General features: G+C 35.4%; 1 protein-coding gene across 6 annotated transcripts; it reads left to right on the plus strand.

Annotated features, from left to right (window-relative positions):
• Positions 748-16,227, plus strand: LOC109355546 (DDT domain-containing protein PTM-like). 6 transcript variants are annotated; one of them, XM_019598757.1, is made up of 12 exons: positions 748-1,577; positions 1,659-2,316; positions 2,402-3,013; positions 3,607-4,726; positions 7,481-7,769; positions 7,872-7,996; positions 9,119-9,582; positions 10,697-10,725; positions 12,839-13,516; positions 13,853-14,052; positions 14,869-15,118; positions 15,885-16,227. In XM_019598757.1, the coding sequence occupies exons 1-11, from the start codon at positions 860-862 to the stop codon at positions 15,109-15,111; spliced, it is 5,136 nt and encodes a 1,711-aa protein (XP_019454302.1). In that variant the 5' UTR covers positions 748-859; the 3' UTR covers positions 15,112-15,118; positions 15,885-16,227. The 6 variants fall into 6 exon arrangements, 5 of the variants coding, with proteins under 5 accessions (XP_019454302.1, XP_019454299.1, XP_019454300.1 ...); XR_002108671.1 differs by lacking the exon at positions 14,869-15,118 and having other exon boundaries at positions 748-2,316; positions 15,885-15,999; positions 16,050-16,227; XM_019598754.1 differs by having other exon boundaries at positions 748-2,316.

Here is a 17,171-nt window from a genome sequence, read left to right on the forward strand (position 1 = left end):
TTCACAATGAATATTTAATTTACTTAAATATTACTTTGTTTATGATGGCTATCATGTATAAAATAAAGAATGATTTATTTGACATGAAATTTGTTTGATAATATTGTCAAATATTTTTTAAATTAAAGTTGGTATAAGAGTTCATTTTAATAAGTTAAGAGTTTATTAACCTTAAGATTCTATATCTCCATCACTTATAAGCTTTTTCATATTATTTTTCATTTTTTACTTAATTTTATCAAACACGTTAACTTTTCAATTAAATTTGAAAAATTAAATCACAAAAAATTTATTTGTTGGTCTCTAATAGGTGAGACGAGAAACGCCAAAATTTGAATAAATAAATCATGTTGCAAAAGGATGTGTGATTTTAACATATTCTAGTAATTATTTAAGAAATATAAGTAAAGGTTGGAAATTCAAATCAAACCTTTCTCCAAATATTACACATATTCAATATTAAATTACCTTCTAAACTTATTTAAATAATGATTGCGTTGACTGTTGTTAAAATAATAAAAATAGCATTTTCATATTTTTTAATTCACTCAGTTTTTTTGGACATTTTATATGTGATAGTGAGAATAAGATAACTGAGATATTGGTATATAATACAGACTTTATACATTGGTTAAAAGTTCGATTCCTAGAACTCGTAAAAAAAAAATCGGCCGAAAGTGATTAGTTATTTATTTATTATTATTTCTGTTTGACGCAGAAAGAGGGAGAATTTTTTGGTCTAAAAACTTCCGCACTCTTTCTCCGCACTATCTTCCAAAACACACATTCTTTTTCCCTCTGCTCTCTGTTTCAATCATTTTTTGATTTTGTCTCTTAATTCTTCAAACAGAGATCAGTTATGGAGTCTGATTCTGAGAATTTGAATTCACTCGACGCGCCTCCCATATCGGAAAAATCTCAACCGGAGGAGCTTCATGACCGCAAGCCTCGTCTCGGCCGCAAACCTAAGAAACGCCGTCGTTTTCATCAGGATAATGAAACCGGAGCAAGTTCAGGTAATTTTACTACTGATAACAATTTAGTGGTTGAGGATAGTGAATTTAAGGGGATTTTGGAAGGGGATGGTTCTGCTGGTGTTAATTCGGGAGTGTGCGGTGAATTAGGTTCTGAATTTGATAGAAGGTTAGGTTTGGGAAATGTGAACTCAAATGGGAGTGAAGTAATTGAAGTAGGGGTAATTACGTGTGAGGAGAGTTTGGATCATAAGAGTGTGGTAGCTAATGGGAATTTGCTTGATTTGAATGCTAGGATTAATTTGAATCTGAATGAAGGGTGTAGTTCACCTTTTAATAACGTTGAGGAGGATGGTAGTTTGAAGAGTAGGGATTCAATTGATTTGAATTTGGATGTGGATAATGAGGAGGATGGTGTGGATCGGAGTGTGTGTTTGGGGCGTTCGGGAGGGAAAATGTTGACAGAGGATTGTAAGATTGATTTGAATGTGGATGTAGGTGAAGAAAAGGGTGATGGTGTTGATGGGAATGGACGTCCCGAGTTGGATGCTTTGTTTGATAAGATCGAGCAGAGTGGTGATATTAATCAGAAATCTACGGAAGGTGATGACGTGTATGTTAATTTGAATGATGTCTCCAATGCTAACAAGTCTGATGCCATTCATGTGTCCATGGAACATGCAGCTTTAGGTGCTGCCACATGTTTAATTGAGGAAAAGGAAGGTGATGATGTCAATGGAGACACGACAGCTATTGACTCTCTCCAGGTTACAAATGTAGTTTCTGCTAAGGATTGTGATTACATGGAGGTTCAACAAATTGATAACAGTCCTTCTGAATTCCAACGAAGTAGCCAGAGGAAGAGAAGAAAAGTATTAGATAATGGAAAATCCACAACAGAGACAATTTTAAGGAGGAGTTCTCGCCAGGCATCGGCTAGAAAGCAGGTTTCAGGCACCACAGCATTGCAGGAGATGTATGATCCTTTGTTGTCTGTGGTACCCAGTTCCTTAACAGAAGAGAAACCTGTAAACTTTGGTGATGAGAAATATGAGCAGTGCAATGTTCCTCCACTGAAGTTGCAATTACCCCCTTCTTCTCAAAATTTGAATTTAGATGATGTTCCTGTTCTTGAACTTTTTTCTATTTATGCTTTTTTAAGATCTTTTAGTACTTTTTTATTTTTGAGTCCATTCGAATTGGAGGATCTTGTTGCCGCAGTGAAGTCTGAAACCTCCAGTATGTTATTCGACAGCATTCATGTTTCTATTTTGCACACTTTGAGATTGCATTTGGAATATCTTTCCAGTGAGGGTTGCCAATCTGCAGCCGATTGCTTGAGGTATATACATTTAAACTTCAACATGTTTGACTATGTTATCATGTCCATATAAGTTCTTTATTTTTATATTTTTAATTTGATGTAGGAATCTTAACTGGGATTTCTTGGACTTGGTCACATGGCCCATTTTCATGGCCGAGTACCTTCTGATTCATGCCTCAGGATTTAAAACTGCTTTTGATCTTAACCACTTAATGTTCAGAACTGACTACTGCAAACAACCTGCAAATGTGAAGGTTAAGATACTGCAGTACCTTTGTGATGATATGATTGAAGTGGAAGCCACAAGGTCGGAGCTTAACAGAAGATCTTTGGCAAAAGAGGCTGATATGGGCTTTGATCAGCATATGTATTTTGACACTTTTAAGAAAAGAAGAGCTGTAATGGATATTTCTGGTGGTTCTTGTTTGACTGAGGAGATTGTGGATGATACAACTGACTGGAACAGTGATGAGTGCTGCCTCTGTAAGATGGATGGAAGTTTAATATGCTGTGATGGTTGCCCTGCTGCATTCCACTCAAGGTGTGTGGGAATTGCAAGTGACAATCTGCCCGAAGGTGACTGGTATTGCCCCGAGTGTGCAATTGGGCCACACAGGGCTTGGACGAAATCTCATAAGTCACTTCGAGGAGCAGACTTGTTGGGGATTGATCATCATGGCCGTCTTTTTTTTAACAGCTGTGGTTACCTGTTAGTGTAAGTGTGTGGTTATACCATTTTCCCTTTTCTGGGCAAACTTACATATCAGTGCGTCCACCACTAGTTTTCTATTCTTAGCTTGCCAAATATTCTTTCATAAGTGACATCATACTCTTTTATGGGAAATGGTCCTCTGACCTTTGCTTGAATTTTAGGATGCTTTCTAGCTTGACCCATCGTTATTCTCCATGTATCAGATAGTATGCAGCGCATCCAGGAGACAAAATGTGGATCACTTACATTTATGCTTGTCCATGTCTATTTGGTCATTATTTTCTATCACAAATTGGCTCTTCCTTACATTTAGTTTTGTCAGTGAATGACCCTGAACTTTGAAGTGGATATCATGTTCTTGTCATTGTGAAAAATGCAAACCATAGTAGCATACCGCTGATGTGTAGTTCATGTTTGATTTTAATTATTTTTGGATAAGAATCACTTTTTTTTCTCTCTTTCCAATAGTTCTTAAGATTTTAGTTATAAGCTATTTGAACCAAAATTAAGTTAATGCAAACATACAGCTAAACTGTTACATTCTGCTCTCGTTCATCTTTGTATCTTACGTTATTTGCGTGCTGAAACCTATGCAGGTCAGACTCATCTGGTACAGATTCCTTGTTCAGTTATTACCACAAAAATGATATACATGTTGTAGTTGAAGTTCTAAAGTCTATGGGTACTTTGTATGGAAGCATATTAATGTCTATTTATGAACATTGGGATATCCCTGCTAACTTAAGTGTGGGGACTAGTAACTTGGTAGTCTTTAATCAAAGTTCCTGCAAAAACGTGCATATGAGCGGAAAGTATTATGCTAGTTTAGACACTAATCTGGCTGATGATCAAAGAAAGTTGGATGAAAATTCAACTGCTGACTGTTCTACTCATCCTGGCCAAGAGTTTCCAAAAGCTGGGACCCTCTTAGATTCAATGACTACTATAGAAAGTCCTTGTGTTGCTTCAGAAGGGTCAGCTGATACCACACAAATGAGATCAGGGATTGAGAATGTTCAAATGCCTGGACTTTATGGTTCCACTAGATCCAATGAATCCTTGAATCAGTCTGGAATACCCGAAAAACATCATCCAGTTGGTGATTGTTCTTTGACATCTTCCAGCTTAGATGTAGGGCATAAAATAAACTTAAGTTCTGTGGGTGCTAGCTGTACCCCCTCCACTGAAAATAAGGATACTTCAGAAGTGCCTTTTGGAATTAACTACGTAAACTACTACAGCTTTGCCCGAACAGCCGCATTAGTTGCACAAGAGTTGATGTGTAAGTCACGTGAAAAGATTAATAAGAATTATGCAATGTCTGATGAGGACATAATTTCGGAACAAGGAAAGGCCATTATAAAGAAATCTTCAAATTTTTGTTGGCCAAGCATTCAAAACCTGAATGCTGCTGCTGAAAAGGAAAAATGTGGGTGGTGCTTTTATTGCAAAGCTGCTAATGATGACAGGGATTGCTTGTTTAATGATGTGACAAAGTCTGTCCGGGAAGTGTCGAATGATACTTTAGTTGGGCTTCAATCCAGGAAGATCCAGAATGGACATCTTACAGCTATCATATGTCATGTTGTTTCCCTTGAGGACCGATTACGTGGGCTTTTGTTAGGTCCATGGTTGGATCCTCATCAAACCAATCTTTGGCATAAGGAGCTTATGAAGACATCTGATATTCTTCCTGTTAAACGATTATTGCTCCTTGTAAGAATATGCTTTCTCTCTGTCAATTATTTTCGTGAATGACAATTAGTGCAAATTAAGTAAAAATGGAAAACCATTTTTGTTATTTTAATTATCGACTTAAAGTTGCACATGAGTGTGTGATCGAACATCATGGTGTTGTTTGATTCACGTAGCCTACCACACCTGGTGGGAAAAGGCTTGTTGTTGTTGTAATGTTGCACATGTTTGTGATTGAAATTTTTAACTTAGACCGTGCCAAGGGGTTTTGTTCCCTTTCTTTTCTTGTATTATTTGTTGATTGCAAGATTTCCTTTTTCTTTTTTACTTTATTTGATTAAGATTCAATATATAAATAGAAAGAGAAGGGATGATGAATTTTTGGAGAGAGAAGGATCAGAAATCCTCCTAACAAGAAGTGGAGAAAAAAGAGTCAAGTTGTCTCATATGCAATAGAGCTGTCCAATATCCTTGTTTGAAATTGAACAGAGTCCTATCACTTGTAAATCTGGACTTTCCTCGAACCTAATTTTACCAGAGAATCACATAAGTTGCACACTGCCATGGCGTCATCAATCCTTCAAAAACGTTAAGGCATCGTCGTAAACCATTCCAAGGTGTGAGGGTGTAATCATTGTTCACCAATAACTCAACAAGTTATTGTTGGAAGTCCCACTTCGCTTGTCTTAATTCCTAGGCTGTGGTTTATATACTTGTTGGGATACTCTAGTTAATGTCAATTGTTGTTAAAGATGAATCTAACATGGTATTGGAGTTGGAGCTAAAGCTCATTCAGTCGATCTGTCTTGGGCAATACCCCATCTCCATGCCACCAATAACTCATAACATGTTATTGTTGGAAGTCCCACATCGCTTGTCTTAACTGCTATGGTGTGATTTATGTAATGGTTGGGATATGCCACTTGATGACAATTGATGTTAAGATGGAATCTAACATGGTATTAGAGTTATAGCTCATTTGGTCATTCCATCTGGGCGGGAGCCCATCTCCATGTTGTTTCGTCATTTATCGCCCGTTTTTACAGGCATTTGTGGAGGAGAGTGTTGGTAGTCCCACATCGCTTGCCTCAATTCATAGAGTGCAACTTATATACCTGTTGGGAAACTCTGCGTAATGCCAACTGGTTTTAAAATGGAATCTAACAAATATGCCACTTAATGACAATTGATGTTAAGATGGAATCTAACATGGTATTAGAGTTATAGCTCATTTGGTCATTCCATCGTGGGCGGGAGCCCATCTCCACGCTGTTTCGTCATTTACCGCCTGTTTTTACAGGCATTTGTGGAGGGGAGTGTTGGTAGTCCCACATCGCTTGCCTCAATTCATAGAGTGCAACTTATATACCTGTTGGAAAACTCTGCGTAATGCCAACTGGTTTTAAAATGGAATCTAACAATTATCCCATATGAAACTATGCCATTATGATTTGGAAATAAATGAGTCTGATGTGTTTTTTGTGGATGTATGCATAATACACATTTTTAGAAAGTGCCGTATGAGGTTTAACACCGTTGGCTTGCCTTTAGAGGGAATGTTGGGCTTTCAAGTGTCTTTGTCAAAAAGTAACCTTTTATGATTGGGAGAGTGAGTTTGGAACTGTACTGGACTTGTTGGAGAAAATACTAAAGTATTGAATTGGCCAAGTTCGCTTATTTTAAAAGAACGTGGTTTCTAATTCTAGAAGTTTTCTCAATCGCAGAAGTAAACAGTTTAGTCTTGGGGAATTAAGCTTATAAATCCAAATTTCACACTTTGATTTGGTTTTGATATAGGGCCTGAGTGCCTGACTGTAACATTTAACTGCTTTATAATTTAAAACTTTTGAATCGATTATTGTTAGTTTAGCTAATATTATAATTAGTGGAAAATTGTAGAAAAGGAATTCTTGGTAAAAAAGTTAATTTTAGTTGGTTACGTGTTAACTATACCTCGAACATAGCTAACCACTTGGGGATTAACTGTACCTAAACTGTAATTATGGTTAGCGCCCGTCCTTAGAAATTTATTTAGGGTTTTAATTGCGCTTTTAGATATAGATAACTTGGTCCTTAGTTTTTCTAGCCCTATATGAGTGTTATAACTGGCTAACAGAAAATTACTAGCCCTGACCAGGTGGAATGGGTCTTCATGGTACTCAGCTAATAAACATGTGTCTGTTTTTGTTTGTGTTTCGGTACATAAAGTCATGTATAGCTACATATACAACAAGAACCAAGCCTTCGTCCCACTAGGTGCGGTTGGCTACGTGGATCGAATGCACCATAATGCCTATGATTTTTCTTGGCCTCTCTCTATTTTTAGAAATTGGACTAACCTCTATTTGATTCAGTCTTCTTATCGGGGCTTCTAACGATTTCATCCATACATGTCCATACCACTTAAGGCATAATTCTACCGTCTTTTCTACAATAGGAGCTACATCAACTTTCTCCCGAGTGCATCCATTTCTAATAATTTCTTCTCTAGAGTGTCCACTCATCCAACACAATATTCTCCTCTCTGCTACATTTAGTTTATTGAATATTTTCTATTTTGCTTGCTGTATGCTTTTATGAATTATGATGTCTTTGCTATTGATGAAGCTGAATAATACACTATAGAATTACTAGATCTAGAGACTTCTTGCAACAAAAGAAACACTTCCTTTTTAAGTTAGCTGCCTTTGGGATTATGTTGTTCTCTGTTTCAGTTGTCCTTTATATTTTGCATTTGAATTTGAATATCTGACACACTAGTTTGAAATTCCACAGTTAGAATCCAATTTGCGGCATTTTGCACTCTCGGCAGATTGGTTTAAGCATGCAGATTCAGTTACTACCATGGGATCATCTACTCATATCGTGGTCAGTTCATCACGCACATCTTCAAGGCATGGTATTCCAAGGAAAAGAGCTAGGTATTCAGATATCGGGTCTAATTCATCTTCAACGACTACTAGTGGTTTGGGATTATTTTGGTGGAGAGGTGGGAGCCTTTCTCAACAATTGTTTAATTGGAAGTATTTGCCTCGCTCCTTGGTTGCCAAGGCTGCTAGACAAGGTCAGCAAATTTCTCTCTCTTGTATATCATGGATGGTGGTACAGTAGAATATTAATCTTTAAGTATTATTTTGAATTTATTTGAAACTTTGAAATTCTGCAGCTGGGTATACAAAGATACCAGACATTCTCTATCCTGAGAATTCAGATTTTGCAAGAAGAAGCAAATGTGTAGCCTGGCGAGCTGCTGTTGAAAGGTCAACAAGTGTTGAGCAGCTTGCTTTACAGGTATGATTACCAGTTTTCCAAATGCTCTTGGAATATGTATTCAGTGGTGTTCATCGGTAGTTGATGCCAACCCTTATTTTTGTCAATTCTTTTGAAAAACCAATTGAAACTGTTACGAAATGATTTGGGATGCCAATATTCATCCAGCTCATCAAAACATTATTCTGAAACAAAAACCCTTGATAAATGCATACATTAACGGACCACTGTTCCAAAACTTTAGCCACACAGAACACACATATATTGAAGAATGTTTTATGAAGGGCCTACAAATCTACATCCTGTCATTTGTATTATTCCCATTAATTACTGTCTAAACAAAGGGCTTGATTGTTGAGGAAATTTTAGGGCCTCAATAATTCGTTTCATTAGAAATAGAAAATATGAAAGAAGACAGGTTTGGTTCATCATTTTCATTTCTAACTTTATAAATTAGTTCATTTTTTTCATAATTACAAAAAATGTTTAAACTGTTTCCAATTTTCACGATGGTATTTTTGCAATTTCAACGAAAGTTGCCTTCCACTTTTTTATTTCATTTCTCTACTTTTCCCTTCCTATGAGTTGCAACATTACCACTATGCACACCCTTGGTATTATTGAAAACAAAAATAGTATGCAAATATGTTTTAAAAAGGCTGAAAACCAAAATAATTTTGAAGAAATGAAAATAGAGAACAACAACCGAACAGGACTTTGGATTTATGAACGTTTGTTAAGAAATATCACCCGAGCAGAAAGTGTCAAAATTTGAAATTTAGACTTACAAGTCTTTGTTGTTATTATTATGCAAACATTGTTTTTTTTTTAAAATGACTATTGAAAAAATGCCGCCATGCAACTTAGAATAGGATCCTAAAATGAACATGAAACAGGGTTTTCACCCAAAGGAAGCCAAGCAAGAATCTCACATTCTGTTACCCTGACAAATCTTGAATGAGCATGAAAATTGAAGTGATAATATGTAAACATATTGAAACATGGACATGCATGCATGTGTTAGTGGATTTCCATTTAATGTTATGCACTAGCCTTTAATAATTGTAGAAGCTAATGAGCTTCATCGCATGTAATAAAATAACTACTTGTAATAATCCAAGATAAACTATGTCATGTTTTCAGGTTAGAGAGCTTTATTCTAACATAAAGTGGCATGATATTGAGAATAGCCATCCTCAATATCTGCTGGACAAGGAATCTAAAAAGTCAATCAGGCTTTTCAAAAAAGTAATTGTACGCAGGAAGTGCAGTGAAGGGCAATCTGTGAAATATCTTCTTGATTTTGGGGGGAAGAGAAGGTCCATACCAGATATCGTTGTCAAACATGGTTCTTTGTTGGAAGAACCCTCAAGTGAGAGGAAAAAATATTGGCTAGATGAATCATATCTTCCCTTGCATCTTTTGAAGAATTTTGAGGAAAAAAGAATTGTCCGAAAGTCCACTGAAAAGAAACATGGAAAACTTATTGAGATTGGTAGAGTAAATAAGAGGATTCCTCGGGAAAGTGTTTTTTCATATTTGTTCTCTAAAATGGAGAAATCTGATTGTCAACAGTGTGGCCACTGCAACAAAGACGTTCTAATCAGGTATTTCCCTTATTCATTCATCTAGATAAGCATTTTGATGACTGTTTTTATCTGTTATATGTATGCTACTAGTAGTTTTATCTTGTGATAGTTTTTGTTTAGCATAGTGGAGGATATGTTGTGTTAAGTTACTGATTGTATTCATCTCCACCTGTTATATAAGGAAGAAATGTTGTAAAGGTGAAAAAGATGCCTAGGAAGGAATACTTGTTGCCCAAATATCCTAGCAAAACCGGATATAACAACCTAGGATACTAGTGGGATGTAAAGCAAATATACCTGAGAAGTAAAGTTCCAATGATTGTTAAAAACATTTAACAAAAAAATATAATATTACCATCAGCCTTTCATTGAAACTATTTTTTGTTTTCATTAAAACAAACATTAATATGTGCATATGTATGATATCATACATTTTTCTGTAACATTTTTAAGAAGTGTACTGCATATAAAACAGTATGATTTAGGAGTTTTAAGGGTCAGAATTGTTAGGGTTTTTGTTCAGTGAGTTGGGGCCTTGGGGGTAGAAAATAAGGAGATTGAAGGTTTATTATTGGATTGTGTGATGGTTGACAATGTAGGGACTGTAGAATAGTTCAGATTTAGTTGCTTAGTGTTAAAGCTGGCTTGTTTTTTTATTTTGGGTTTGGCCAAACATGTGACCCCACCAGGCAATGATTTATTTGGAGATTTTTGGAGTATATTAATTAAATATCTGCAACAGCGAGGTTTTGGGTTTGAATGATTGAGCAGACATGTATTTTCATTGATAGTAATGTTTTTCTCTTTCTTTTTCTCTCATTGATGGGGTTGATAATTCTTCTGTAGGTTGAAACCACAATCGTTCAATAAATCCGAAGTTATTATTGATCATTTGATTGTCACACACTTCCCTTTTTAATCTAAATGAATTCTCATTCAATCAATGAATCTGCATGCATTTCTGTGTGACAATAATACACCACTGAGAGATTTAAAGTCTTGTTTTATGCATCTAGCCATGCTTTCTGTGTTATTTGTCCCAAGTAAAAGTTAATTGCACTGAGATATCTCTCTGTTATTCGGTACTGAATTTGTGACTTAGTCATTAATATACCCTTTGTTAAATTGGCAGGGAAGCTGTGAGCTGCCTTCATTGCAAAGGTTTGTTTTTTATCTTTTAATTTGGCCCTCTTTATTTTTCCTATTAATTTTGATTTGCCGCTTGCAAATGGTTTAACTGTTCTACATATTTTTATTCTCCTTTGAATCCGAAATTGTTATCATTTCAATGTCTTGCTCTTGCTTCACAACTTCATTGGATGGAAACCTTCTAATTGTTATTGATTTATTGTCTTAGGCATTAATAGGCAGTAGGGTTTAGTCACGTTCTTTTTGACAGAGTTGGTATGATAACTTGTTTCATGATTTGACGTTTCAATATAAATCAAATACAAAAGACTGGTCAATAATTACACAAGCATACAACAAATTACACAACCATACATGAACAGCCTTGTCCCACTTGTGAGTTCGGCTACATGGATCAGAGGAACCATTTGTCTCTGCAGAAAACATGGCCATATCACAAGGTGCTGAAATTTGTATTGGGGCATTTTATTTAAGTAAGGAAGAGAATTGGAATTGATCATGTTAAGACATTGATCATAGCACATGTCGATGGTAGATTAGTAATCTCTGTGCCTTAGTTGATTGGAGCATATTTGGAAAAGGCTTCACAGATACTATGTGTGCATAAAAAATGGATTTTGTGGCTGGAATGAAAGATGTCTACTGATTGAAACTAAATTTATAGGTTTTATTCACACCCACACCCAGGATGGAAACGAGGTGAGTTGAACCGAGTGCAGTCTAGCCCAGGGTCGTCTCATTAAAATAACAAGCCTACTTTGCTAACTCAAGCTTCGCTCCACTCACTTTAAGCTCATGAGTTACTTGAGCTCAATGAAATAAAATTTGATAATTTAGCCTTGTCTTTATGGAGCCTCTTAGTCTCAATTTTGCAACTCAACAAAGTCTGTTAAAAAAATAATATTTCTAGAATAATTTAGTCAGATAATGAATTCGACATATAAGTTCAACTGAGTTTTTGTAGTCTGGTGATATTCGTTTAAAGATCTGAAGCAAAAAACAGGTTTATCAGTTTATTTCATGGCGATTCCTTTGGTACCCTTTTTTAGGATAGCAGTATCCTTAGCAATGAGTGGCTGATGTTTTGCTACGTATCCTATTCGATTGAAATATAAGCTCAAAATCAACTTGCTATATTCATATTCTAAGTAAACAGGACAAGTGGAAAAATATTAACCTAACCACTCATTTTTAAGGGGCACTAGTACATAAAAAATAAAGGATATTGTAGAAACCTCGAATGTTATAAACCACTATATTCTTTAACTGGGTATATGATTGTGATTTATTCATTCCCAAGCCAACAACAACAACCAAGTTTTAGTCCCATTTTGTGGGGTCGGCTATACGGGTTAGAAATGTCGTAATGCTCTATCATATATAATGTCAATTGATAAAGCATCAATCTCCAAATATTTCCTAATCTTTTCTCCTATGGTTTTTTCTTGGCCGACCTCTGCCTTTAGAAGTTGGACTAACCTCCAATTGGTATACTCTTTTTACTAGGGCTTCTAAGTTCTAATAGTCTCCTCAACACATGCCCAAACCACCCAAGGCACGATTCTACCATCTTTCTACAATAGGAGCTACCTCAACTTTCACTCTAATGCATTCACTCCTAATCCTACCCATTCCTAAGGCATCAGGAGAAATTAATGTTTTAGGTTGCCTTGTATCTCCCTCAAAATTATGATCGCAACTGTTTTTTCATGCTCTAACAGTTACGTCGCAATAGTTCTTTATACCACTCTAGCGTTGTTACTTAATACAAATAATTTACCGTGGTGCTCCCTCTTTTTCTTCTTAGCCAGCTTGATTATTTGTTTTGTATCCATTTGTATCGGACCTCTTCATATTATTAATTTATTATACCCCATGAGTATAATATCTTTTTAAAACATTTTTACAAAATCTTGTTCTTTTTCAGTTATTAAGTATTTGATAATTTTGTGATGGAAGTTGGATGCTCTTTCTGCAATTTCCTTCACACAATCAACAGTTTGTTTATATGTGTTACAAAGGATTGATTAGTATTTTCTTATGCTCTCTCTGGTTCATCTTTGGAAGTTGAGTGTTTTTGGTGAACTATTTGTACTATATCTGATTATTGTATAATAATTTGAAGGGTATTTCCATAAGAGGCATGCCAGGAGATCTGGTGGTACAAGGACTACTGGATTCACTTACTCATGTCACAGATGCCAAGATGGGATGTGTGTAAAGACTAATAATACTAACAGAAGGAAAGATCACGCAAAGCTGCAGAAGATTCAATCACAGAAATGTAAAAATGTTCCCTCACTTTGTAAATCAGTAAACCTTAAAGGTAATAAAAAGACATTGAGTAAGGTGCGGCAGGTAAGATCTCAAACCAATAAGAAGATCCCACCAAGTTTACCTCTTCGCCGTTCTGCTAGGAATGTCAAGTCCTTGTATCTGCAACATCAAATGAATGGAGGTAATAAAAAAGGAATACATGGTAAAAAAAATGTAGGGCGCAAAAAAAGGAAGCAAAGTAAATCCAAGAAGCTGACCTCTCAGAAGTCCGAGGCAACTACTGTTCAACTCAAGAATTTGGCAGTAACTACAGAGCGCAAGAAAAGAACGAACATCTGTACCAGTTACTGGCTTAATGGTCTTTGGTTGTCTAGAAAGCCAAATGATGAGCGAGTAATGCTGTTTAGGGAGAAAAAGCATGTTGTCTTCTCTGAAGATTTTCCTGGCACCCTTGACCATTATAAATGCCGCCTTTGCTGTCAAGATGGATGTACTTCAAATTATATTGCTTGTGGAACATGTGGAGGTAACTACTTTCCTCTTGGGCTAGGGGAGGATGAGTGAGAAATGGAGAGGCTGACATTAGTGGCCTTGCTTTTTACAAGGAAGTTTAGATTTAAACTCCAAAATGCTAACTTTAAACCCCAACTTTACCTAGGTGACTTTACCTATGTGTACATAAATAAGGTTATGAATGTTTTTTTTCTGGAATAAAACACACGTAACCATAGGTAAGGTCATGTTGGTAAAGTTGAGATTTAAAGCTAATATTTTTCGGTTTTAAATTTAAACCCCCTTTTACAATTGTATACTTTTGAACATGTATCAAAATATTCTATTAGCTCACTACGCTATTATGCAGATTGGTATCACGGTGATGCTTTTGGACTTACTCTTGACAATGCCAGACAACTTATTGGATTTAGGTGCCATGTTTGTCGTGATAGGGCTGCTCCCGTCTGCCCTCATATTATTAATGCATTGCCTCACACTGAAAGTAATGCGGCAACTGAGTGTGCAGAGGAGTCATCTAAGCCTATTTCTCTCTTACCTTTGAGTGAGGTAAATTTTAAACCCAATTTGTTTGATTTCCCTAGGGTTGAAATGATGAAAGATCAAATTAGCAAATCATGCACTTTTAAAATGTTTATGACGGCTAATTTCTCTACTGTTTATGCCATATCTTCTACTGCACAGAAGAAGGTTTCCTAACATTAAATATATTTTATTTGTAATTTAACCATAAGAGGGTTTGATGTCCAACTTGATATGGATATAGCTTTGGTTTCTTATCATTTACTTGCTGTGGTCTAGGCAATTGTTGGGCAATATGTTTCACCAATTATTAGTGGTTCAACTTTATTTGTAAGCTTTTTTGTCTTAGCAAGTATTCAATTATTCGAATTATAGTTCTTCACATGATTTAATCCCAACTTGGCTACGGATTTAGCTTTTTTGTCTTAGCAAATACTTGCTGTGGTGAAGCCAATTAGTAGTCTAGACTATGTTATTTATTTGAAGAATTTTTTTCACGAATCCACATGGATTAGAAGGATTAAAGAAAATAGTGGAAAACAGGTGGAGTAAAAACTTCAATACGTAGGTAACGGTAAGAAACTGCTCCTAAGGAAGACTTAGAATATTTACAAACCTGAATTCGTAACATTTAGTATTTCTCATCTTGTATTGGTCTTGATTTTAGTCATACAAGAATATAGGACTCATTTATATTCTTATAATTTTCAGATAAAACATTGAAAAGCTATGCAATTATTTTATTTTGCCAAAAAAGCAACCCATGGGATGTATGATTGTTTTAAGTTTAGTTTCTTCCTTTGTTTTAGTGTTGATACTTGTGACTAATACTGTCTTGGGCAGAATGATAGAGATCGACCCTTTACGCGCGTCTATACTAGGAGGTCCAAACATGGGATAAGGAGGGATGGAAGAAGGGAGGAGGGTGGGGGTGGAAATTCAAAGAGTGGATATTTTGGACTTCAGCAAGTGGTCCTTAACACAGAGAGTAAGAATGAGGGAGAGCAGGAAGATGGGATTCATAACAAACTCTCCACCCGTCTAGCCAGTATTGGAGGAGAGGAAGATTTGGGAATCACACCATGAGACAAAGGTAGAGACGAATTTTTGAAGTAGTTGGGATGCCCACTCGCCTGGTGGAAGAGACTGCTCTTTGCAGACTCTCCTATCTTTTTCTTTTAGTTTCTTTCCTTCTTTTTTTCCTGGCTGTTACCATTTTCTCAGAGTACTGACTACCTCTTCTGTAAGGGTGTATCCTAGTATTTGAGAAGTAATATTCAGTTTCTCTGTCCAGTTTCTATCAGGGAAGATTTTAAGCCTTTGACAACCATAACCATGCCTTTGGTGTTCTTTATTTGGCCATTATAGTGGTTCTTCAGTTGCTGTCTTCTTTTAAATTGTTTTTGGCAGTTCTGCTGTTAAGAAAACCTTGTGGTTTTGCAATAAATAATTGTAAGAGATTTTTTCACTTGTCATCGCAGATTTGTTGCAATTAGATTTGTTACTTTTGAATGCTGTAGTTGGTAAGGAGCCTTCTAGGGTAACAGTGTTGAATCGGCAAGGAGCCGTATTATCCTATGTTTTTCAAAATAAAATTACTGGTAGCTAAAATATATTTTTTTGCCACAAGGATGTAGATCATTGCTTATATTGGATGTTCCGACACAGATTTTTTATTCGTATCATCTTAAAATAGGCAGAAAAATGGTTATATTCTTCACTTGTGAGTATCTAATTGTCTTCATATAAGTATTGGTTGTGCATTATGTGGAAGTACTCCATCTGATTAAGATATAAGCTCTTCGTTTTATCCACTATAGAATATGCAAGATTCTCAGAATTGTTTATCTTCATTGCAGGTTTCATGATTTGCATTGAAAAGATATGGTTGAACATCAGATGCTAGTTCTCGTGGGGTTGTTTTTCTCCATGCAGGATATGGTGGTAACTTACATGTTCATTTTTTTGTAAAAAACAAAGGAATGTTTTTCATTATTAGACAGGGATAGCTGTAGCTGGAAAAGTTGGTTGATCAAGCTTCTGCTTCTATTTGAACTATCATTGAGGGAGAAATGAAAAGGCTGAAGATAATTGTAGGCATGACAGCGTAGTTATAGAGTTCATAGATCATACCTCAATTGCATTATTAACTTTTATTCTAGATTTCTAAACCCTTACCATTCATTATAGCAGCATTCTTCATTGTATGTTTTCTTTCTTTCCTGAAATGATTTCTCTGTTACCTTTTCGGTTTAACCTTTTGCAAGGATTGGAATTTATAAATTATAGCAGATACTTATAGTAAAACTTGAATTCTATGTTTGATGCTTTCAATCTCGTGGCTGGATCTGGACTTTAATTCTAATAGAAATTTCTAGGCCTTGTGTGATTATTGACAAGTTTGATTATTTGTGTTCTCCAAGGATGGATTTTGAACTTATTCCTTGAGAATCTGAGCTGGGTAGGTGAATATTAGTATAGTGGTACAATATTTTATCAACGATTTACTAATTAAACTGCATATTCATTAAATTATATATATTATAATAATTTTATAAATGTTGTTATTTGTAAAATATAACTCGATTACAATCAAAACTATCAGGTTTAATGTTTGAATTATTTTGAGTGTTATTTTCTAACTTTTACCAATTTAATTACATATTAACTATCAAGTATAATTGTTATATCGTATACGGATAAAATGTGAGGGTTATTTCCTTTAGATTTTTCTAGTTGAAAGAGTGACACCCTAGCTCTATATTACTTTCGTTACAAATGGAGGTTGGACTCACAAATCATCATTTAAGACTCTGTTTTCTGTTGTCTCAATAAGCATTGGTTTAGTATCTTTACAAACATTCACATATTTTCAAAATAAAAAGTAGTTATGCAAACAATTTTTTAAATGAAGTTTTGTTTATATCTAGTGCTTACTCTATTTGAAAAAGAAATTATGGAGGAAAATTCTCATACATTTTTCTGTCTGCATTTGGGATGATGAATGTTACCCAATAAATTTGTGGACAAAAACTTTTATCCTTCCAAAATTCCTTAAATGCAGAACATAGATAGAAGTTGGAACTCTTAAACAGCAAATGTGTAATTAGGTCATTTAAAGCATAGAAAATTAAGGTGATTCAATA

This window comes from Lupinus angustifolius, chromosome LG08 (assembly GCF_001865875.1).
Source record: "Lupinus angustifolius cultivar Tanjil chromosome LG08, LupAngTanjil_v1.0, whole genome shotgun sequence".
NCBI lineage: Eukaryota > Viridiplantae > Streptophyta > Magnoliopsida > Fabales > Fabaceae > Lupinus > Lupinus angustifolius.

Coding starts and splice junctions, on each gene's coding strand:
- LOC109355546 (XM_019598754.1), top strand. CDS start 860: ATGGAGTCTGATTCTGAGAATTTGAATTCACTCGACGCGCCTCCCATA. Junction 2,317..2,401: donor TCTGCAGCCGATTGCTTGAG/GTATATACATTT, acceptor AATTTGATGTAG/GAATCTTAACTGGGATTTCT. Junction 4,727..7,480: donor TTAAACGATTATTGCTCCTT/GTAAGAATATGC, acceptor GAAATTCCACAG/TTAGAATCCAATTTGCGGCA.